At 41.7% G+C, this 23,951-nt stretch overlaps 1 protein-coding gene across 1 annotated transcript in view; it reads left to right on the top strand.

The window, feature by feature from the left end:
- Nucleotides 1-23,951, top strand: part of clasp2 (cytoplasmic linker associated protein 2) — a 67,234-nt gene that overhangs the window by 32,346 nt on the left and 10,937 nt on the right. The window contains exons 8-29 of the mRNA XM_080862926.1: nucleotides 5,173-5,313; nucleotides 8,508-8,581; nucleotides 8,680-8,772; nucleotides 8,896-9,041; nucleotides 9,148-9,283; nucleotides 9,361-9,431; nucleotides 9,549-9,608; nucleotides 9,768-9,845; nucleotides 10,056-10,223; nucleotides 11,545-11,585; nucleotides 12,006-12,158; nucleotides 14,108-14,209; nucleotides 17,063-17,236; nucleotides 17,472-17,516; nucleotides 18,613-18,720; nucleotides 19,026-19,088; nucleotides 19,683-19,813; nucleotides 20,572-20,727; nucleotides 21,741-21,832; nucleotides 21,916-21,979; nucleotides 22,682-22,741; nucleotides 23,503-23,666. Coding sequence (XP_080719052.1) covers nucleotides 5,173-5,313; nucleotides 8,508-8,581; nucleotides 8,680-8,772; nucleotides 8,896-9,041; nucleotides 9,148-9,283; nucleotides 9,361-9,431; nucleotides 9,549-9,608; nucleotides 9,768-9,845; nucleotides 10,056-10,223; nucleotides 11,545-11,585; nucleotides 12,006-12,158; nucleotides 14,108-14,209; nucleotides 17,063-17,236; nucleotides 17,472-17,516; nucleotides 18,613-18,720; nucleotides 19,026-19,088; nucleotides 19,683-19,813; nucleotides 20,572-20,727; nucleotides 21,741-21,832; nucleotides 21,916-21,979; nucleotides 22,682-22,741; nucleotides 23,503-23,666 — 2,320 coding nt within the window. The remainder of the gene's footprint in view (nucleotides 1-5,172; nucleotides 5,314-8,507; nucleotides 8,582-8,679; nucleotides 8,773-8,895; nucleotides 9,042-9,147; nucleotides 9,284-9,360; nucleotides 9,432-9,548; nucleotides 9,609-9,767; nucleotides 9,846-10,055; nucleotides 10,224-11,544; nucleotides 11,586-12,005; nucleotides 12,159-14,107; nucleotides 14,210-17,062; nucleotides 17,237-17,471; nucleotides 17,517-18,612; nucleotides 18,721-19,025; nucleotides 19,089-19,682; nucleotides 19,814-20,571; nucleotides 20,728-21,740; nucleotides 21,833-21,915; nucleotides 21,980-22,681; nucleotides 22,742-23,502; nucleotides 23,667-23,951) is intronic.

Here is a 23,951-nt window from a genome sequence, read left to right as displayed (position 1 = left end):
ATGATATTCAGTGCCCCAAACTGACCATCAGTAGCAGCTTTCTCTGCTTGCATAGTACTTCAGTGTTGACAGGGAGTGACACACACATACTCACAGACTCTCTTTCTCACACACACACACACACACACACACACACACACACACACACACACACACACACACACACACACACACACACACACACACACACACACACACGCTCATTCTGCTTCAGTGCATCACAGTCTCTGCAAAGGGAGTCATGACCCTGTTTCCAAGCTACTCTGATTGTCATGGCAAAGCTTTCCTCTGAATATTATGGCTTATCCCTCTCCCCGACTTGGAATTGGGACTCAAATTATACCTGTGTGTGTCTGAGTGTCTGTGTATATGTGTCTTCTTTTAATGAGATCATTTTCTCTGAGCTGGGCTGGAAATGGAGCAGCCTGTCTCCTATTAGAGAATCCAAGCTTAAACCTCAAACGTGTCTCTTTATTTTCCTTTGCTCCCCTTTCGCTCAGTCATTCTCTGTCCCAGATTGGTTGCAAGTGAAGCATTTGACCCTCTTATGTTACCAAACTGATGGCTACAATTAAATATATGGTTAGTATGTATAAAAAAACTTCGAGTGTCATTCTATGGAAGCAAAGGAAGTTATTTTCTTTTTATTTGCACTTTCCATTGTATGTATTTTTCTAGTATTATCCCATTTTGCATCTAAATCACTGTATGTTCAGTGGTTTATCTTTTCACTTAACATGTCTGTAGGATTGGCTGTTTGTTTTTTATTAGTCTTTTTTTTATATACGTACTTCTGCTCGTTTATTTTGGAGCTGAAAGTTTTTAGCAGCTTTTGTCTCAGACACCACGGTGCTGCTCGTGTTCTTCTTTCCAGTTGTCATCACTCTCATATGAGTGATCGTGCAGTGTCAAGATATTTTGTGTCATCTTCTATGTGGGACTCTGCATGCTGTCACATGGGCCTGAGCAGGAATATGCGACATTGCCTGTACACAAACACAATCTGTTAGCGAGGTAGAGCAAAGTTTGCATAGAGCAATGTGACACTAAAGCTAAATGAAGCTTTACGTGGGCTTTTGGCTCTAGTGTGCACCAGTATTGCAGACCGTTCCACTGTTATATGGATACCTATATCTGATGTAAAAACATTCACAAACTTCATCTCAGGTGAATCAGTTAATAGGCTTTCTGAAGATTTGGTGTGACTGCCTTTTTAAAATGTTATTTTTGGTGCATATGCATTAAAAAAATGCTCTGTCCTTCTCTGATCAGCAGGGTGTTGTATCCTGCTTCCTTTTAGGTGGTTTGCTGATGTTTGAACCACAGAATAATTTGGTTAGAGCAGAGTCAGTGCTGCCATCATGTGGTCAAAAGCCCCCCAAATTTTGCTGGAAGACTTAAGATTAGCTCTCTGTCTCGGCTAGACTTTCTCTCATCTTTTTTTCTTTAGACAGGGACAAGTAAACAGGGGAGCACTCCTCTATGTCTAATCATGTTTATTTTTTGGCTTGTAACACACATTAACGACTGGGAAATTGCTGCTTTGCTGCATGCTTCTGTTGAGGTGTTTTAATATCTCTGTACTTTAGGATTTCTTGATTTTCTCTGGGCGGTTACCACATTGCAGCTGGTTGTCCGCTCTTCTCTTTTTATTCCAGGTTTGTTTTTTTTGTTGGTTTTTTTTAACTCTTCTCTCCACATGGAGAGAGGAGGGGCGCTTGGCCTGGAGTTTCCATGGTAACGCTGCCTGGTACATGGTGTGGCTGATGTCTCTCACTGTGTTTAAGTATGCTGTGATTGTTTCTGTGTACTGATATGTAACTAGCATGTAGTAAATTAATAAACAGTAAACCCAACTGTTGATTAAACCAAATTGGGGATATAGTGAACCCCCACCCCCGCCTTTGCTGCTCAATTCGTTTGAAGCTGGTCTGCACAGGTCGTCATGGCAACAGCATGTGTGCAGTCTGTTCTGTGGAGGAGATTCACGCTCTCCATCTCTCCCTCTCAGTCTCCCTCCTCCCTATTCTCTCTGGTGTCTTTACTCTGCCCTTCACCCAGTGACATTTACCCCCGTGGGGTCTGACTAGACAAAAGCAGGAGCTGATAATCAATGCTAAGACCCGTGATGCATGTCGTAGTACTGCTATAATGTAATGCAGCCGTGGGTTTTATTACCAATTAAAATTCACTTATGATGCATGCTTTTATAATTCAGTGCAATTATAAACATCACTATATTCTTGCATTTCTTCTGCAGTCAGTGAGCACTAGCATACATTTCAAGAAATAAATTGCACAGAAATGCCAAAGGTAGCAAAAATGATAGAAATTTTAAATCATAAATACAAATTCAGATTTAATTCATTATTCTTGTTATTTGTCAAAAGGTTCAGTAAACATTGCAGTTTAAATGATAATAATAATAATATATTTTTATTTTTTGCTTAAAACAACTTTGGTCTCTGTAGCTAATTTCCCCTCTGACAGCTGAAAGCTGTTGTATAAAGCCTTCTAATGCATCATTACAGTGATAGGTGGTGTTTATTTTTCTTGTTGCTCGAAAAGATGCTACAAGGATGTTTATGTGCTCCATGCAGAAAATGTACTTTTTCACTTTGCATTTTTACTTTGCTCATTTTGGCAAAAGGAAAAAGTAATTTATTCAGTATCACAATGATTATGGCTAGGTAGCCAGAACGATTGTTGCTAATAAGGCCCCAGTTCTACACTTCAAAAATGGTAAGGTGGTTTTGAAGGTGTCAAAATGTTAATTCTTTTTTATACATACATAGAACACTAGAAAACGTCATGCATATGCACACAAAATGAGTCAGGTGCAGAGCCAAAAAAAAGCCAACTGCAAATGTCAAAACAATAAATGAATAAAAATAAATCTACAGCTTGCACTCTGTGGGGCTCCAGGTTTATCTGTTTATCTATTTAGAGCATGCTACAATAAATTAGTAAAACTGCACCACCGCGTGCAAGCTGTTTGTTTTTTTAATATTTCTTTTTTTATATGGATCCTGTGATTTCAGCAGATTTAGTTGAACCTGCAGCTTCTCGCCTCATACTATGAGGATTACCGTGTAGAGCTCTCACTGAGAGTAAGTGGCTGCTTTTGTCAAGTGGAAAATCAAAAGTTTTCTCTAACACGATGTCTCAAAAAAACAGATGTACTTTTATGTGTGCGTGCTTTGTAAAGCTAAAATCGCCCCGTTAGCAAAGTAATTATGAAGATGCTGCAACCGTAATAGATAATTTTAAAATTGTGTTTATTTAGTACTCAAGTTTAAAAAAGTCAAACTCAAAAACATCTCTGTCTACAGGCTCTGTTAACTGCTCTGTGGGTGTATGTTTGTGTGGGAGGGTCAAGGCCTCAGATGGAGGGGTGTGGTTCACCCTTTGTACCCCCCTTGTCAACACTCTCCTTTAATCATTGTTCCATTATCCTTTGTTCCTTTGTGCATGTGGAGAAACAGAAATATAGCAACAGAAAGTGTGTTCAGAGGTTGTTGTTGTTGTTGATGTGTGTGAGTGTGTGTGAGGGTGAGAAAGAGAGAGGGGGGGGATGCTAGAAGATAGCATTTGTGCTGTCTGGTGGTTGTAATGAGTTTAGGTTAGCTGGTCTGGCAGTGACATAGAGAAGCCCTGTTAATATTCCTGGGGTGTCTGTGTGTGTCTCCCTTTCTCTCCCATCACGCACACGCATTCATCCTCCTGCCTCCACACTGGCTGCAACAACATGATGTCACCTCCCGCCTGATTGGCTGTGAGGCTGCTAAGAGAAGGAGGAGAGAGGCTGGGAGAGGGAGGGATAGGAGAGGGAGAGGAGTGAAAGAAAATGCCGGCACTTGTATGGGTGGAGGGGTTTTCGGACAGCGATGTAAGGGGTGTGTGCGTGCGCAGCCTTAGACACCTCACATAAAGTATATGTGAGGTGTGTGTGTATGTGTGTGCGTGTGGTGTGCACGTACCTGTTTTGGGGTACAGTTTGGAGAAGAGGTGAGGGACCCCAACACCACGCCCTCCCAGAAGCATGAGGCGACTTATCTGCCAACGCATCTGTGACTGTGAGTGGAAGGATGAACCTGGGTGTGCTGGACTGTGTGTTTGTGTGTCAAAGACTGTGCGTAAATGTCAGTTCATGGCTGTTGATGTGTGTCTGTACACGTCCACTTAACATTTATCTAGCTTGAAAAAATCGTCTGTCCATAACATTGGAGAATGAGGCTCATACGTACACATTCATGCTTGTCACTCATTTTGCATGTCGACTGCGTGTGTCTCTGTGTGCATGTAAATAACTTGATGTATGAGTCAAGGTGTAGGGTGGTGGCTTTGGCGCATTTCTCCATAGCTGGTTGTCAGAGCGACTGGAGCGCAACTACATTCCTATGCCAACAGTTTGATCTTCACAGTCAACTTGTGTGCGTGTGTGTGTGTGCACGCGTGTGTCTGCCCTCACATATTGTTGCAAATGCTGCAGCATCGTTTCAGACATTCTCAAGTTTCATGCAAGCTGGACAGCTAGCATAGTTTGTGCTAGCATGCAGATTGAGGGTTTGGGCTCTGGAGAGTTCTGTCAGTCACTGGTGGTGTAGAGGTTGGACATCTTGAAGATTTGGCTTCGTTCCTCCTTTGAAGTGATCGTATAGGTCTGAGGGTTTGCTTTTTTATTTCTCCCACTGAGTGCGGTTTTTGTAATTGGTATTGATTTAGTGATTCCTGACTTAGCTTTCGGTAGGCTACATCCTCTTTGTGCTTCTAACCATTACTTTTCCCTCTACCATGCATTGTCTTCCAGTGGCCTTAACCTCTGTATACTTAACATTTAAGTGACAAATAAAAGCCAACGTTATGTGAAATGTTTTAAAGGTTTCAACAAATAAAAATGTTAGTCTAGATTTTTAGAAATTGGGATTCAGTATATTTGCTTCTGAAAGCGGATGCAGACTTTTCTGTTTTTGTTTTTAAGGTAATCTTATTGACTATATACATGTTTATTAGTAAATTATTTTATTGCATGTTGTGAAAGCAAATAAAACAATTGTTTAATTTTTTTAGGCTGTTTGTTTTGTGTTTTTCAAGGTAATGTTGTAAAGCCTTTGCAACTGTATTTACACACAGGTTGGATGCTAACGCTACACATTGTCTTCCGCCTTACAGATCGTAGTTTTGATGATGACGACAGTGTGGATGGAAGTCGCTCTTCCTCGGCCCAAGCTGCCTTCAAGGTTCCCAAAGTTCCCAAAAAGCCTGCAGAGTCGTCCGCTGCTCGTAGGCCCAGCGCTACTGGTGGCAAGCTAGGTACGTAAATTAATTTACATTTACACACACAGTGGATAGGACAGTGTGAGAAACAACTTATGGTCCAAAGCTTATTACATTGTCTGGCATATCATGATAGCGACATGGGTAGTGGGCCAGTGGGTGAAAGTCTCAGGATGAACTGTAACTTATACTCTCTGCTCAGATGCAGTGAAATCCCTTTTGTTAAAGTTGAAAGTCTGCAAATCAAGCAGTTTAAATTCAAAATCTACTTTGGCTGTGTACAGGAGCAAACTGTTGAATCTAACTGTGATCCACCCTCCTTATAACTATATATAAGCACTGAGACATACAGCTACTTATACCTCTCTTTGCAGTTAAGGTGCAAGGAGAAACATTCACTCTCTGGTCTGTGTTCCTGCACTGGGAGATATTTGTGTAACATCATGTATTATAAACCTAATATAGACTATTTTCTGTCTCTTAGATGTGGCTTTGATATCATTTAATAACTACTGACTGGTGTTATGAGTATTATTACTTGTAGTCCCCCACAATTAGACCCTGTCATTGTTGTTTGGCGCCTTAATTACATTTTTTTGATTAATTCAGACAAGATGTTTTCATCTTCTTAATAAATTTTAATCTATATTTTGTGAGCTGTGAAATGAGCACGGTCCACATATGCGTTCTCTCTTAGCTTTGGTGTTACAGTATATAAAACAATGTAAATAACGAATTTTACTTCTTGTCTGAGGGGGGAAAATGACCTTTACTGTCCTCATAATTCATTGTTGGTCAATTTTAGTTTGTTTTGGATGCCTGATTGGATGTAGACTGTCAGTAAAGGTATAGAATTGTTGTTAACAGGATAAGGACAGTGACTTTGACAGCTATTACAAGAAGCAAAAGACATGAGTAAGCATGCCACAGGGTGCAGTAAGAGACACCCCTGTATGTCCTCTGAAATCTGTCTCTCCTCTCTGATTTGTCTCATATCTGTAGTTTACTCAGACCTTCAGATGATCTGCTTTTTGAAATGATTTGAATCCTTCTCTGCTGCCTCCTGTTCTGTCAGCTCTCCGTTCTGGTGCAGCTGGTTGGAGTGTTATATTTGGGCCCTGTTTGCATGTATCGATTTTTCCCGTCGTTTATTATTTCAGTAGGAAGCTTTTATGAACATGCTGCCTGTTGCTCTATCTGTGTCACACACAGGCGCACACATCCACACATACACTGGTAGTCTGAATGCATTGCTCTGCTGCATGGAAAAACAAGATTGTGATCTCTTCCCTCTTAGATCATTCCAGCCTTATTGATTATGGATTGACTGCGAGAAGCTAAATAAAGTGCATTACAAGTATTTTTTGCACACACAGGGCTACAGCTCAAAAACCTGTACCTTGTTAAGTTCAATGCAGTAGGGAGGGAGAGGCCTATCGTGACTTTTGGCTCAAATTTGCGATTTTCTCACACAGAAGTTGTGGCATCAGCAACACGTTAGCAGAGCAGTGGCAGCTCTGGTAGTTGGCACAGCAGCAAGCAACAAGACTTCTGCGTTTTGAAAGCCTTAGCACACTGATCACTTTAGTGCTGCAATGACGCAGGGTCATTTCATGAAAGACCAGGCACCCAATCCCCAAATCTAAGTGTTTCAACAAGCCAAAATTGTTCAGAATGTTGAGTATCAGTATCGCACTTTGAAAAACTCAAGCATGTCTGTGACGTAGAGTAACAGAAGCAATAATCCAACAGAGAAGTGTTTTCTGATTATAGTTACCGTTTGAGGAATGACCCTGGATAGAAACACACATTAATTAAAACAGAATCGTATCTGTTCTCAACATGAGACCCAGTGAGTGATTAAAGCAACTGAAGCACTTTCGATGAAAACACATCTCAGTCGGGAGCAGCCGAAACATTTCTGGTGCTTTGCTTTTCCGTTTATCCATTTTTATGGGAATCTGTCAATTTTTGTGTGAATTTGGATTTAGACGGCAGTACGCCCACACACACTCGCACACCACAAAAGCAACACTCAGACAGAAAGAAGAAAGATGGTGTGATAGTAAGTTGCAGTATTAGATAAATCCTGTATCAGTAAAGAACAGGCGTCTCATTCTTGGTTCTGTAAAAGGTCAAGATGGCTGCTTTAAGTCAAGCCTTCAATCAAAGCGGCACCTTTTTTTTTTTTTTTTTAAATACTCATATTTCCACATTATGATCTCCCAGGTCTGTTTACACAAATGACAATATGCTTTATTGCTTCTATAACTGCTCACTCTGACAGCATGCCCTGCAATAAAACTAATTGGAAATGGTGTTGGTGTTCTGGTAGGTGGCTTTCATGATCAGGCTGCATCCGTGACAGACAGGGGATATTGGCTAGAGCTAGCCAGCCGGCTGCATCAATTTTTCCAAGATCTCTAAGGGCCATGTAGAGTTTTGACATAACATGTCGTTGTGGTGCAGCTTGATATCCAAGCCAGCCCGGAGGAAAAGAGGAAGATATGCTTTTCTACCTTCCTTTTCCCATGTTTGTGCTCCATGATTGGCTAGCCTGAGTAGCAGCTCTAATCTCATGGTTTTCATATTCTTTTCCAGCATTACTCTCAGCTCCTCCCTTGGCTCTTTTTCCTTTTGTCTCTTCCTCCCTTGTCTGTTATTTCTGACTTGTCCCTGCCTCCCCACTGTAGGAGTTATAGGAGGTGTGGTCCACACCCCCGAGAGAGAGATGATTTACATTCCCATTACTGCCAGGAAGTCCATTAGAAACAGAGTCTGCTCACAGTGGTGTGTGTGTGTGTGTGTGTGTGTGTGTGTGTGTGTGTGTGTGTGTGTGTGTGTGTGTGTGTGTGTGTGTGTGTGTGTGTGTGTAAGAGTAGCTGTTTGTTTTTTTTTTTTTTTTTTTTAGTTTAAGCAGAATCACAAAACCTGCCAGTCCAGAACCTTTTGAATCCCTACACTAATCACCAATCCATTAGTTGTATCAGTTTCTACTAACTGTGGGTGTTTTAAAGGGGGAAAAAAAAAAAAAAACAGAAAAAAGACCTAGTGACTAGGCGTGGGAGTTTCTAGTATTTCTTCTGCGTGTCCCTCCATCCATTATTTCCAAGGTGTTTTTGGCCTTAGGGTTGTGGACTCATGGATGATTAAATATGGATGTATTATAATTTAAATGAACACACACTTGCATTTTAATCAACTCTGTTCTGATTTTCTTTTCTTCCCAGTGTCCAAGGAAAGTGCGGGGGCAGTTGATGAAGAGGATTTCATAAAAGCCTTTACAGATGTCCCTACTGTCCAGGTACAAACTCACACAAAATATAATAAAATGCATCCACCCATTAATTTCATCATTTACTAATACAGGCATTTAAAAACCAGATTGTCATTGTGTTGCAGATCTACTCAACAAGAGATCTTGATGACAACCTGAATAAGATCCGTGAGATTTGCTCTGATGACAAACACGACTGGGACCAGAGAGCCAACGCTGTCAGTAAATCCAGTACCAAGTTTCAGAAAATAATTTTGAAGTTAGGTCAGTAAAATGTAATGAATAATATATGTTATTGTTTGTTTTCCCTCTTTCTTTTTTTTTTTTAACCTCTTTAACAGCTTAAGAAGATTCGCTCCCTGCTAGTGGCAGGCGCGGCCAGCTACGACTGCTTCTACCAGCACCTACGACTACTAGATGGAGCTTTCAAACTGTCCGCTAAAGACCTGCGCTCACAAGTGGTCCGAGAGGCCTGTATCACTGTGGCGTGAGTGTTGAGAAATATATATAGCAAACACAATCGCACTGCAGCACGAGCTTGAAGGCTCATGTTTGGTTTCATCATCTGAGCATTCTCCGGTGTCTCCTTACAGCCACCTCTCATCAGTGCTGGGGAATAAATTTGACCACGGAGCGGAAGCCATCGTTCCCGTCCTGTTTAACCTCATTCCCAACTGTGCCAAAGTCATGGCCACCTCTGGTGTCTCTGCTATCCGAATCATCATACGGGTGAGTTTTATAAACACGTAATTAAATCAGTACTTTTGCGGTGTACTTTTGCTCAGTGCTGCTTGTCCTCTCTGCAGCACACCCACGTTCCTAGACTCATCCCCCTGATAACCAGTAACTGCACATCCAAGTCTGTAGCAGTAAGAAGGTGAGATTAGCAAAGGCCCTCATGTCAACACCACAATAAGAAGCTTAGCACCAGCTGAACATAAAATACATTTGGAGATGTTGTTATGTGACATTGTTTTTCGTGTGTTTTCTTTAGGCGCTGTTATGATTTCTTGGACCTTCTGCTACAGGAATGGCAGACCCACTCACTAGAAAGGTGAGCACTCATCAGTTTTTCAGAGGAAAGCTGTGATGGTCATACTGACTTCATAAATGCAAAAGCATCGCAGTGTCGGATTCCTATGAATGTGCTTTCCAGATGTGTTTCAGACTGGCTGGTTCACTCTTTGTGCGTCCGTTTGTGTTATTGTTTCAGACACACTGCAGTCCTGGTTGAGAGCATCAAAAAAGGACTTCGAGATGCCGACTCAGAGGCCAGAGTGGAGGCTCGCAAGTAAGACAGACATACCGAAAAACACATTATGTGGGGAGAAAAATGGTGGTAAATTCCTCACCACCCTCTTTTTCCTTTATGAATCCCCCAGATTCTTCACTTTTGCTCCATCCACCCCCCTTCATAAACCAACTTTTATCCTCCCTCGTACATTTCTCTTTTTGTCTTCATCTCTGCCTCTGTTTTCGTCTGCTCTTCTGTCTCTTTCAGGGCTTACTGGGGTCTGAGGAACCATTTTCCAGCAGAAGCTGAAGCTCTTTACAACTCCTTAGAGCCTTCATACCAAAGGACCCTCCAGTCCTGCCTGAAGAGCTCTGGCAGCGTGGCCTCACTTCCCCAGAGTGACCGCTCCTCATCTTCATCTCAAGAGAGCCTCAAGTAATGAACGCACTGCACCGTCCCTCCATAGATAACTTCAGTCCTGCATGTTTACTTTAAGTCTTCTTTTAATGATGACACTGATTATAGAAGTGATTTTGACTTTGATTTCCTATCTTACACATCTTTGTCAGATACATAGATGACATCTTTCTGACATCTGTCACACATACGCTTATTTTTCCTCTACTTATTTTTATCTTATCTGTCTTTAATCCTGAATTAAAGCAGAGTGCCCATTCATATAACCAATGAAACACAAGGTCACTGTTTTTCATGGAGATGTGTTGAGAATGAGTTCAGTAGACTCAAAGCCTGAGGAAAAAAAACTGCTTCCAAGTCTGGTGAAACAGTGGCTCCTTCTGTGATGCATCACTGTTGGCAGGAGGGTGATTCGGTCGCGGCAGGGGTCGAATGTGTGTTTTAGGATCCTGTTTGCTTTGCTCAAAGGCGGCTTGAAGTGAGAGAAGCTACAACACCTTCTTTCATGCAGTGGATGAATTAAGGGGCTGCACCAAAGCTCAGTATAAATTATGTTTAAATGAGCATTATTTTGAATAGTGAATCATGCAAAGCTGCTCTAGTAGTGTCTAAGAGTGAAAATATAGATGTGAAAGTTATTTTCTGCCCCCTTTAAATATACAATTGTTTGACCATGATTTGTTCTCTGCAATCCTAGCAACCTGAAACTATTCATCTACACTGCATTTCACTCTTATGTTAAATTCGAGCAGTTCCTAGAAGGTTGTCATTTTCCTCTTTGTATTGTTTCCTGTTGCACTACATCTTGTTGATTGCTGTTGATATTAAATTAATATATTATTTATAGTCTCAGATCTGCGATGGCACAGTGCTAACTAAAGGTCAAGGCAAACTTTTAAACTGTTATATTAGCACTTTTCTATTCAAAATGCTTTATACAACCATGTCTTATTTCACCCTTTCGCTCACACATTCACAGTCGGAGTCACTCTGAGTCACAGCTACCCCATGTATACATGACATACACACCTATATCTATGTGACAAAAACATTTGATAATAAAAATAAAGAGTTATAAAAAGCTTTTATTGCAGAGGTACCCAGATCTTGTGTAATTGTTTCATGAGAAAAATGGATATTTGTCTGTTTTGTGTCCAATGTCATTTAATCTTTAGTGTTTTTAGTGTTGGAGTTTTAACAATGCTTGAGAAAGCTGTTTTATTCAATTCCACACATCAGTGAAAATGTATATTGATCATGATTAAGACCTACTCACTGCGTTGTTATATACTGACCTACTTTTCTCCCTTTTTTTTTTTCTTTTTTTTTTTTTCTTCAGTCGGCCTCTGACTTCTAAATGGTCAGCAGCACCGGGGCGAGGTGAGTCGAGCACATGTACACACACGCACAAGCCTTCTTCAACACATATTCTCCTGCACACACACACACACACACACACACACACACACACACACACACACACACACACACACACTGAGGCAAACATCAGCTCCTATAAAAACCATCTCCCTTCATTCTCATTTACATCAGCCTGTCTCCTCCCATGAGCAATCACATCCTGTTATGTTTTTATCTTACAACACACATGTGCGCGTACACATGCGTATACTTGTCTGCCCAATTTTGTTTTTTCTGTATGGTATCGATATTGTGTTTGTATAGTATTGTGCATGCATGTGTTTGTGGTGTGTGTGTGTGTGTGTGTGTATATATATATATATATATATATATCCCATCACCTCCCACCCTTTCTCCAACACGATCCTCCTGTCCTGTCAGTCCCTGCGGGTTCAAAGGGTGGGGTGTCATCGACCTCCCTGCAGCGTTCCCGTAGCGACGTGGATGTTAATGCAGCAGCAGTTGCTAAATACCGGCACGTCAGACAAACCGGGGGAGCGGGCCGTCTGCCCCCGGGGTCCTACTCCTCACTGGGTAAGGGCTCTGCCAGTCAAGTTAGATGCTTATTCAGACAGTGGAGACGTAGGTCAGCATGTGATCAGCTGGAAGTCAGACTATAAAGAGTCTCGTCAGATCAGTACAGAGGAAGTTTTTTAAAGTTTCTGACAGGTTGAAGTAAGAAGTACGTCATCTTGTATAAAAGCTTGACTCATCTGCATAACAGAAGGATGGACGTCCAGACCCAAACACTTTAGCGCTTACACTGACTCCTCTCCTCTCCTGCTGCCTGCTCATTTGCCTGTTCGTGTGCTTGTGTGTAGATATACTCTATGCATGCTCTCTATACGGATATTGTCCTCTGTGTCAGTTTGTCTCTACATTTTCGATGTCGATCCCTACATCTGCACGGTTCTCAGATAAACAGATGTTATGTGACTAATTCACACTGTGCTCCTTTCTTCTCCTGTTTCTCTTGTATTTCATCTTTTTCTATTTTTCTTATTTTCAACTTTCTTTTCACATTTATTATTCACATTATTCGTTTTCCCTTTTCCCTTTGTATAATTTCTGTAAAAAAAAAATTTTTTTCATTTTATTTTTGGGGGGTTTTCCTGTCATTGGTCTCCTTTTTTTTCCCTCCCCCTCTTTCTCTTTGCTACTAAAGATGATGCCGCTGATAAAACGGATGGTAAGATCATCTCACTCCACTTCTTCTCTGCTCTTTTCCCTTTCCTCACTCCATGCAGTCCATGTTAACTCAGTTGTGACAGTGTGTGGCCACAGCGCCCCCTGCTGTCAACTTCAAAACCTCATTTCTATTACTGCGCTGTTCACAGAAGCATAGATCAAATATTAACACATCTAAAATCATCTTCTGCTTTACTAAAGCTGAATCTTATTTTAAATATGGCAATTTTCTAACCATCTGTACTCACATTAAACTGTATCATTCAGCTGTTGAGGTTTTATAGGATAGTATAAGGATGTGCTGCTTGAATATTGCACACAAAAGGTGAACTGTGATACTTAAAACATGCTCCTTTTTTGTCTGTCTATAGGAACCAAATCAGACAATGGTAAGACTGTGGTTAGGTGGATGTTTGTGTGCATATTTGTAGGGATGTTCTAGATGGAAATTTTGATTTTAGTCTTTTTGGATCCAACAATTATGTGTTTGATCAATTTTATAATAATAATAAACAAGAAAAGTGACTTTGCTTAAAGGGGATCTATTATGCTCTCTGATATATTCCTGTGTTATTTTTACTGCTACTATGGTAGATGCTTCTTTTAAACATGGTTTTAGTTTGAATTAGTGAGGGTCAGCATATGTGCAAGTAACCCCTGTGAGCCAACAACTCAAGCTTCAGCATCCTGTAAATGTTCAGATTTTCTTTCCTTCTCTTGGCTCTATATGTTATCCCAAATATGGTAACTTCAAACTTGAAAGGGGTGGAGCTAAGGCAGCTTGTTTCAGAAAGAGTATAAACGGAGTATGAAATGAGATAAAACAAAAGAATATGGATTTGAAAACGAGCATGATGGGTCCCCTTTAACCACTGAGTTTGGACATGTGAATGCTATTATAAAGTGGGTTCTAAAAGTAATTGGTTGGTGGGAGATTAATGGATTATTCCCTTAAATTCCCTTTTAATCATTAAATCATTTTAGTCTATAATAAAATACCTTATCAAATACTTAACTGGTTATTTTCAGGGATTTCTTTTCTGAGACGGGTTTCTAATCCACTGAAGCATCCCTGTTGTATTCATCTGTGTTTGCACCTGGCTGAATGTGAATGTTGAGTTTAGGGTCCAGTCTTTAGCAACTTTCAGTATTAGTGGCTTTTCATCAGCTCTAGTGCTTTTTAGTTTCTGGGCTTCATTCAGCTGCAAACTGTGTGCGAGTAGTTTCATTAGTGTGTAAAATGCAGGTCTGTTTTGGGGGTTGTTTTTAATGGTTGTGCTTCTACTTGCATGCAGGTCGTGTGCGTACCAAGCAGCCTTTGTCTACTGCCAGCACCGTGTCGAGTCAGGTGGACTCGAGAGGACGCAGCCGCACCAAGATGGTGTCCCAGTCGCAACGTACGTACCTCCTCGCAGCAGCCAAAACACAGAGCATAATTTAAAGCCAGCTGTGAGTGAAACAGTCTGGGTAAAACAGGAGAAATGATGAGAGAGTGAGCTTGTAGAAGTATTTGCGGTTCCTCAACTTTTGTTTGTGGAGTTTCTTAACTTGTTGCCTCCACGGTGACGATAAGCTCCATGTGAATGTTTTTGTGCCTTCAGGTTCCAACGAATCCGATTGCACACCAGGTATTCTGTCCGTGTGTCAGAGTGTGCCTGTCTATCTCTGTATCACAGTGGGAATGGTGACCCACCCGCTCTCATTCTGATCAGGGTGTTTTGTGTAAACAGGAGAGCGTGTGCGTATGGGTGTGTGTGTGTGTGTGTGTGTGTGTGTGTGTGTGTTTCTTCTGCATGCTGTGTTTCATCACTGAGGATGGTGTGGTGAACAGTACATTTCCGCTTCTCCAGCCTGGCTCTGGCTTTTATTCAGGTTATTAAAAATACGAGACACAAGCCTCTGGGCTATTCTTATATTGCAGCACATTAGGCAGCTGTGTGTGTGTTTTTTGCGTGTGTACCTGCTCTCCAAGACATTAACTGCTGATATGCTGCTTCGGGCCATCTTGGAGACCAGTTTAAAATCAGACAGTGATTGGGCCACAAACCAGTGCAACAGTTAAATCTGGATATTTAGATTGAGGACCAAATCGGAGTTAAGAGGGTTGGAAAGCTTTCCGTGAGTGTGTGAGGGTATGGCTCAGTATATTTACTTTAAACCATTTTTCCCTCATTGTTAAACAGGTTTTGTTTTTTTTACATATGCTATGTGAGTTGTCCCAACATGCACTGCTTTCCCAAGTCTGTCATCTGCGGCTGGTTAAGTGTGTGTGTGTTTGCTTCAGCTACATTTCAGTACTTGTTTTCTCTTTAATTAATGGAATTATTTCAACATAGTGCTTCAGCTTTGCCTTCATTCTTGGTATGGACCACCAGGATCCTCTCTCTTCGTACTCTTATTTTTTTTTAACTCCCATGACACTTCTTTTGCGCTAACACCCATAATTCATCTGATTTAATCTGCTGTTCCTTCCCCCTCACCTCTGCTTTTCCCCCTTTCTTCCCAACCAATGGGCTTAATGGCTCAGGATCTCAGTCTGCTACCCCTGTCGGTGGTAAGATTACAACGCTACTTATTTTTACCCCGCTTTCTTTAGCTGTACTTTCTTTCCTCTGTTTCCCAAACCTCACTATCTTCACGTGCACGCAGAAAGGTCACTGAGAGTCTCACCCACACTGGCTTAGGCATGCTGGGATTTGTAGTCACAGACTTATAACATGGCTATGCTGTTACCATGTGAAATACACTGCTTTGGGAGCCTCATGTTTCTGCATTTCTATGTGTTACACAATGAAAAGTCGAAAGTCACTCTTTTTTTTTTTTTTTTTTTTTTTCCCCTCTGTAACCACATCATTAGATTCCAAGCTAGTAATTCTCACAGTTTTGTAGCTTATGTTTGGTTTCAATAACCTTTCTTTCACCATCTTATCACTAGTTTGTTTGGGTTTTTTTGTTTTTTTGTGTTTTGGGGTTTTGGGGGGTTATCGGCACTTAAACAAATCCAAGCTAAGAAATTGTCAGACAGCGTGAGTTGATCATTACTTATAACATCTTTTATCAGCTACTGGATATCAAAACTCTTTGTGCAGTAATCATATTTTCACAAAAAACAACTTAAACACAGTTTTGTCATTTAGATCCATTTTATTTAGTTATGCGTCACAAGGTGTTAGCACATAGTTCAGTAGGTTATGTGATTCTGTGCGTGCGTGCGTGCGTGCGTGCATTTAGATTAGCTTTTGTCTCTCATTGAGAGAAAGAAGAGAGACTCTGGTCTGCCTGCTCATTTTTAGTCTTAAAGAGATCAATTTAAAAGGGACCTGTTATGCTTTTCCTGCTTTCTGTCATTGTCTAATCTGCTGTGATGGTGGGTGCTCACATCGAACATGGCCTAAGTTTGAAATACTGAGGTCAGCTTCTGAGTTGTTCCTGTAAGCCAAAAGCTCAGGCTTTAGGCTGCTCCAAATACTGAGCAGAATTTTTTTTCCAACTCCTTTTGGATCTCTATGACATCTAAGCTGGTGGTCAAACCTTTTGTTTGTGAGGGGCAGCCAGTCAGAATAAAGTTGAAGAAGCAAATAAAACTGCTTGATTCCAACAGGGGATGAACTGAAGGCAGCACCAAAGCCACACAATTCAGGATTTAAAAACAAAACATTGCACAGCTGGACATGAGCATAATAGGTCCTCTTTAAGGTCGGTTTCAAGTCTTGAGCACTGGAGCTTGTTTCCCAAGCATCTGTTTTCACATTTCCAGCACTGCAGAGCTTCTCCTGCTGGACTGTTTGTCTTCTAGTTTATAGCAAAATGACCCACTGTAAAAAGAAACACACTGTGGCCTTAGCTTTGGGAGATCGGATGCCTCGGGAAGAGAAATTGAGACTGTTATTCAATTTAAATTCAATCCAAATTCAAAATTACAATCCAGTAATGACAGTTACCTATGAGTTGCCCTTTTTTTTTTTTTTAATGAATTTGAAAGAATTTGAACTCACTGTAGCTCTGCTGGCTCCAGCAATCCTTCCCTAGTGATGTGTATTTTTGATATACATAAAATGCCAACATGTGCTTGAAAAACTACCAACTACCTTTGCCAGTTGTTGGTATAAGAAACTGATCACTTCTTTTTTTCTTTTCTTTTTTGTTTTAATGAAGTTGTCACGTTATAGAGGGGTGGTGTCACTACAGCTTTTTTTAATAAATGTCCCATGCACCACGGATAATCTATGTTAATCTATGTCTCTCTGAAGCTGGTAGTCGGAGCGGCTCCCCTGGTCGCGTGCTGACGAGCACGACCCTGAGCACCATGAGCACCGGGGCTCACAGGGTGCTGGCTGGATCCACTGGGGATGGACACAGACGCAGCCGCATCCCCCGCAGCCAGGGCTGCTCCAGAGACTCATCACCCACCCGCCTGTCTGTGGGTGAGTGCATTAACGTGCTTTGAACTAATACTGTCTTTCTATAAATTAGCTGTGCCTGCTTTAGAAACTGCTCAAGTGTTGGGTGATATTTTGTGCCATCAAACTCAGATGACCAGTCTCTGTGATTCGCTGTATACATGGATCTAAATTTGCCTTTTTCCCTCCTGCTCCCTGTCCTCCTTTTCTTCCTCTGCTCCTCTCCTTTTTCTCTGTCCTTGTTGCTTCTGTCTCGTAGCTCCTTCTAGCATTAGTTCCATCTACAACGGAGCAAGCAGAGGAGGTAAGGCTTCGACCTCGACTGGACCCTTGTGCTACCCATCAATCCACCTCAATGTGCCTATTCTCATCCTCACTTTAACCTCCATCTCCTTACACCATTTCTATCCATGATTTTAAAAAAAATTCCTCGATCACTGCTGCCGTCACAGTCCGTCTCTCCCATCATCAGTCGCTGCCTCAGCTTCATAGATTCCATCGTTCTAACTTGTCTGTCTTGGCTGTGTCGTTATGGTGATGGGTGCCTGTGATCAGCACATGTTCACGGATTACGAGTCATACCTTCCCCCTCTCCTTACTAACCTGTTTTAGTGGCTGGTTGAAGAAAGCTTCACACAGGATCAGCGACGCTTCATCTCTGCTCGGTAGACCGTTGGTAGCCCGTGATTAATTCTGATTTGCTAGCTGGATGCTGAAGCTGATGAACGGAGCAATGAACAGCGAAGTTGCAGTGCTGCTGAATGAAACACAGCCCTTTCCCTCAGCCACCCGCTTGATTGCTGCATCTCTTTCTCAATCACTTTTTCTGTCCGTTTGTCTTTGTGTGTGAGAAAAAGAGACACATTGAGCACCTGTGTGTATCAGACATCTCTGAAGGTGAAAATCAGTTAATAAGAACTATTAGATGAATAGAAGAAACTAAATGTGCAGAAATTTCAATTATTTGTTTACATGTAAATCATAAACTCTGAAACTAACAAATCATTCATGTTTTAAAGACAAATTTGGGTTTTCTTTCAGTGTTAAGATTTAGAATTTTTTATTCTGTTAAAGGAAACAACTGGAAGATTTTAGACTCTTGAGGGTGTGATACCAGTAAATAATACCAGTAGATTAGCTGATAGATATGCGCTCACACCTCTAAGATGGTTTCTTAAACATCAGAGGGGGGAAAAACAACCTGTGCTCACATTTTTCTTGTTTTTGTCAGTTTGTCACCTGTTCTTATTCTGTCTTATTTATGTCTTTATGTACGTGCCTTCCTCTTTGACTTCTTTGTCACTGCTCATGTCTTTCTTTATGTGTACTTTTTCTCCCCTTTCCCTTTTTCCGTTTTCTTTTCTGTCTGCACTCCGTGGTTGTTACCTGGGTGGCGTTAGCTCGGGGCAGTCGTATCCCGCGGCCCAGTATGAGTCAGGGCTGCAGCAGAGAGGCCAGCAGAGAGAGCAGCCGGGACACCAGCCCCGTACGCTCCTTCACACCTCTTGGTGAGTAGCAGCAGCAGACAGATACCCGAGAGGAATTAGTAGGATATCCGAGGAAAAGAGTCTGACTGTATTGAAGCTTTACTCTTAGCTCTTAGATTTTTAGATTAAAATTGAATCCAGTATCTGAAAAAAAAAGTCTCAAACACGCATGCGTCAGGAAAGTAGAGAAATAACACCTTTATGTTTTTCAGTCTTTCTTTCTATTCTCATGCACTACTCGATAAGTGTGAGTTTGTGTGGTCTTAGTTGTCAATCCTAAACTCTGTGTGTTTGTATGTGTGTGTGTGTTTTAATCTTGGTTGCAGCAACGCGGAGCTACTCTCGCTCCACCGGAGCTCTTCACACACCTGATGCTTTTGGGGCTGCAGGTGAAGGCTGAGTACATCTTTCTCCGTCCCTCACCCACCCAACCACTTGACTTGATTTTCTCTCTGCGTTTTCTTTTTTTGTTCTCTTTTAGTTGCAGTTCATCATCTCCCACATTTTACCAGCCCGTTTCTTTCGTCGTCCATCAGTTGATTTTTGATTTGTTTTGTTTTTTTACGTTCTGCTCCAGGATGTCGGGCTCTCCAGTGGAATCGCATGTTTCCGCCCGTTCAGTTGCCAGTTTATAACCATTCTGCTGGTTTTATCAGTGTCTCTTTGTCTTCTTTATTTAGCTGCGTCCCTCCTCCACAGGGACGTCAACATGCTCTCCTGCGTTTTATGTCAATCATGCTTTTTTTACCCCCAAGTGCCATCTGCAATGTCACCTAACGCATCATCGCATCAACTTACAGGGTTGTCTCGTGCGAAAGTGCCACGCGTGTGTGAGTTGTGTGAACGTTAGCGAATGGATGATCAGGAGAATGACATCATTTGTGGACGAGTGCTGAGTGTGTGCGAACTTGTTTTAATCTGAAGTTTTGCTAATGTATTTATTCTGCTATCTTTCTGTCCATCCTTCCTCTCTCTGTCTGCAGGATCAGGTTTTGGAATCAGTCAGTCAAGCCGTCTCTCTTCTTCAGTCAGCGCTATGAGGGTCCTGAACACTGGTTCAGATGTAGAAGAGGCTCTCGCAGATGCTCGCAGATGCACTGGTATGGAAACTCAAATTCTAACACAGCATTGTGCACAACTAACTAATCATAGCCGTTGTGACTAGTCGGTACTAGACTTACTAGCCGTTTAATCTAATTGTTTGACATTTTAATTGATGCCCAGTGCCGTAAATTATTGTCCTAAATGTTATGCAGCCATCTGCCACCAGATGGAGCATTGTTGTTGAGAAACACCATAAATCTGTTATGCTAGGCCTGATCTTTTTGTTAACACTATTTATTTACTGTTTGTTTTTCACTTTCTATTTGAAGTATAACGTGCAGTGTTCTTAATGCATGATGAAAGGTCACACCAGGTTAAGTGACATGATCCATTATTGAAAAATGTAATTAATGGTTTTAAATGCCTTTGTTTATAGAGTTTTTTTACATTGTCCATTAAACAGTTTTCAAATTTAACGTAATATCTGAGTCTTTCTTAGTTTTAGACTCGTCGGTTATACTAGTCTAAAAAATTAGTCACCAGGAACATCCTGGCTACAAACAGTGCACGTTCCAGTATCCTGCCACTAGCTCCTACACTGTGTGTCTGTGTGTTAACTAAACCCTGATTCTACCTCTGTTTAACGCTGTCAGCTGTTGGGAGACATGAGATCCAAGGTCAGCTTCTTTTCCTACCTCTTACCTGTGTGTGGTGTGTGTGTGTGCTTGGTTTGTGTTCTATCAAGATGTGCTAGTGCATGCTTTCTTAATGTCCTGCTTGTTGGTTTTTGTTTTCATTGTAATGTCATGCCCTTTCTGTTCCCTGCAGAAGAAGCCAGCACGGCGACGGTATGAGAATTACGGCATGTACTCTGACGACGATGCCAACAGCGATGCATCCAGCGCCTGTTCAGAGAGATCCTACAGCTCCAGAAACGGAGGGGCCATCCCCACCTACATGAGACAAACAGAAGATGTAGCTGAGGTAAACAACAGCAGCAGGAAATAGATACTGCGATGGGCAGCTTTCCTAAAACCTAGGTCCTTAGAAAAAACTTAAGTTAAATTTAGATGGGTTTGAAGTTTCACAGAAGGGAACAGTATCATTAAGGCGCTCTTTTAAAGTTAAAGTTTGCAGAGCAATTTGAATGTCAGGTGGAACCTCAAGGTTTTCTAAGGAGCATCCATCAATCTAGAAATTACTGTTATGCTTAATGCCTCTGGATAAGGCTGCAGAAAGCCACTAAAACGTTGACATAAGGGTCAGGCCATACCGACCTTATGTGTCAACCAAACAGCGCACACTGAAAACATGTTAATGGAAAGATGCGGTTCCATTAGAGTAATGCAACCTGTGCATCACCTAAATCAGTCTTTAATTTGTGTTGACAGTTGTGATTAAGGGGCAAAGATTCTTCCCAAAACTGTGCTGACAATTCTGTGTTCTGGTCCTTGGCTTCCTGTATAAAAGCTGAAGACACAGGAGTGTGTAAACAATGAAGTAACTTTGATATTTGTTGTTAGGATTTTTCATGCACAGCACTTTGGTCAACTCTGCTGTTTTAAATGTGATATATAAATAAATTTGACCTTTGTAGAGAGTACCAAGCGCTCTTAAAGAGGGTGTTTACCTGAAATGGTTTCTATTCTGTTTATGAAAACTTTTCCTTAACATAGTGTGCAATTTGAGATAATGAAAAAGTGAGAATTTGGAAGCTTGTATTTAGTTAAAAACTTTGGAAATTATGCAGACCGTCTTTATAGTCTATATACAGATCTGCCAGGGTCACAGTACCTTTCCCGCTCCAGTTCATTTTGAGCACTAGAATTTTGCAGTGAAGATATTACTACCCAGAATCAGTGAGTGAATATGATCAGTGAGGTTTATATACTCATGTCTCCTGTGCTTAAATCTGAAAAGCCATTAAAAACGTGTTACTTCAATATTAAGCTGAATATTTATTACGTGCATGTATTGAATCTTATTCTTTCCTCCAGGTGCTCAATCGTTGTGCCAGTGCCAACTGGTCTGAGAGGAAGGAGGGTCTACTGGGCCTTCAGGCTTTGCTTAAAAACCAGCGCACCCTGAGGTCAGTGTCAGGTCACTCAGGCGTGTTTGCAGTTAATAAAGTCATAGATGATTTCCAACTAACTGCTGCTGTTTTGTCTGTAGTCGGGTTGAGTTGAAGAGGCTCTGTGAAATTTTCACCAGGATGTTTGCTGACCCTCACAGTAAGGTATGGATGCATGCAGCATAAACCCTCGCACAAAGATGCACTGCATTCATTTGCAGTACCGTGGCACAAGATTCATAATTCACCTGCTTTAATTTTACTTTTTCAAATACTTTGTTTATCCCATCATCCTTGACTGTACCGGATTCTGCCAAACACAGAAAGTGTTACACCGCTTTAAAAAGCACACACACACTTTAGCTGTCACATCTTTCTAATGAATTTAGTGAAAAAGACGGGATAAACAGGTCAAATGTTTCCTCAAATTTACTCACACTCAGACATAAACACGGGCATGGAACGCGTGCATTGGACTGTTTTCTAACGGCATGCCACACCTGAATGAGTGTGCCATCACGCTCGCCGCCGTCCTGTGGGATTGTTCTGTCACTGTTGAGCAGCCAAACTGCTGGCTGCACTCTTCACACCCGCTGGCTCTCCCTTCTCTTTTCCCCTCCTCTACCTGCAGTCTGAGGCAACAACACTGACCGCTCACACACTCAAAAGCACACACGAACACACACACTCGTACATATTTGGGCTGCCCGCTCTCTCCTCTGACTAACAAGCTGCGATTCGGCCTCTCTAACACTGCCACTTCTGTTCCACCGTCTTGAGTGCTCCGTTTTCTCACACATGTCGTAAGCTGTGTGAGCTCCTCCCCCTCCCCCTCGTTTGACGTTTTGACGATTTGATGAATTTCAGCGAGACTCCGGCAGGGTGTACGGCACGGCAGAATCCGGTATAAGCTCAGCCTCCTTCAAGGTACTGCATCTCACCAGTGATCTCCATCTGCCTATCTCACACCACTCCTTTTCGTACTCCTTCCTTCTTATCTCCCATATTTTTCAGTGTTTCTTTTTAGCCTTTTTGCACTTACACTCAAGTTTCTCCCATGTCAGGGAGAAGGTAAAATTGGTTGTTGCTCAAATGTGTTTGAAAAAATTGAAGATGCTGAGTGTACTCTCTGACACTGAGTACATGCTTTGTGACGATGCTAACAGATGTCTCTCTCTCCCTCATGCTGCTCCCACCTCTGGAACTCTCTGTAGAGAGTAAGTCTGGCCAATCAGTGTTTGTGTTTGGATGAAATCTGCTTCATTAATCTGATTGGGCATTGAGAACTACATAACACTTACTAACCTACCTCACTTAATGTTGTCCGTAGCTCCACTGTGCTGCTGAAATCAACTAGTGGCATGTAGAGATGGTCCCCACATGTTGTGATTGGCTTGTTTTCATTTTGTGTGATTTAAGTGTGTTACTTGGTGACTGGGAGTGAAGGTGGACTGCTGCAGTAATGAGTGAAATGCCACTAACTCCAATGGGAACCACAGGGAACTAATGTGGACTAATGCTGCTCTCACATCATTCCCCTTCAGTATAATGCAGTAAAACAATGCAGGAGTGCCTGTATGCATGTGCATGTGCGCATGAAGTGTTTTAAGAATAAGTGATCAGTTGTTCAGTTTGTCACCTAGACTCTGTGTGCGTGTGTGCGTGCGCGTGTGTGTGTGTGTGTTTAGGTGTTCAGTATGTTCCTGGAGACACTGGTAGATTTCATCCAGGTCCATAAGGACGATCTGCAGGACTGGTTGTTTGTCCTGCTCACACAGCTTCTGAAGAAGATGGGAGCGGACCTGCTGGGATCCGTGCAGGCTAAAGTGCAGAGAGCCCTGGATGTCACAAGGTGAGTTGCACATTCGTATACAGACAAGCAAGTACAAATCAAGATTTTAAAAAGTGGCTTTTTATCTTACTTTACCAACACATTGTGGTCTATATACAGTCCATTGTGATCATTACGTAGACCGGACAAGTAAAATGTTTGAGTGATAACCTATAAATTTAGTTCAGTTTGAACCCCAACAATCAAATACTGTAGTTTTTGGGTCATAAGCCGCTACTTTTTTCCCACACTGCGGCGTATACTGACATGCGGCTAATGCATATTTTTTTTCATGCAGCCAAAAAC

The sequence above is a fragment of the Rhamphochromis sp. 'chilingali' genome, assembly GCF_963969265.1.
Source record: "Rhamphochromis sp. 'chilingali' genome assembly, chromosome: 17".
Classification (NCBI taxonomy): Eukaryota; Metazoa; Chordata; class Actinopteri; order Cichliformes; family Cichlidae; genus Rhamphochromis; species Rhamphochromis sp. 'chilingali'.
Note: the sequence above shows the minus strand (reverse complement) of the source record. Positions and strands in the feature narration are given on the sequence as shown.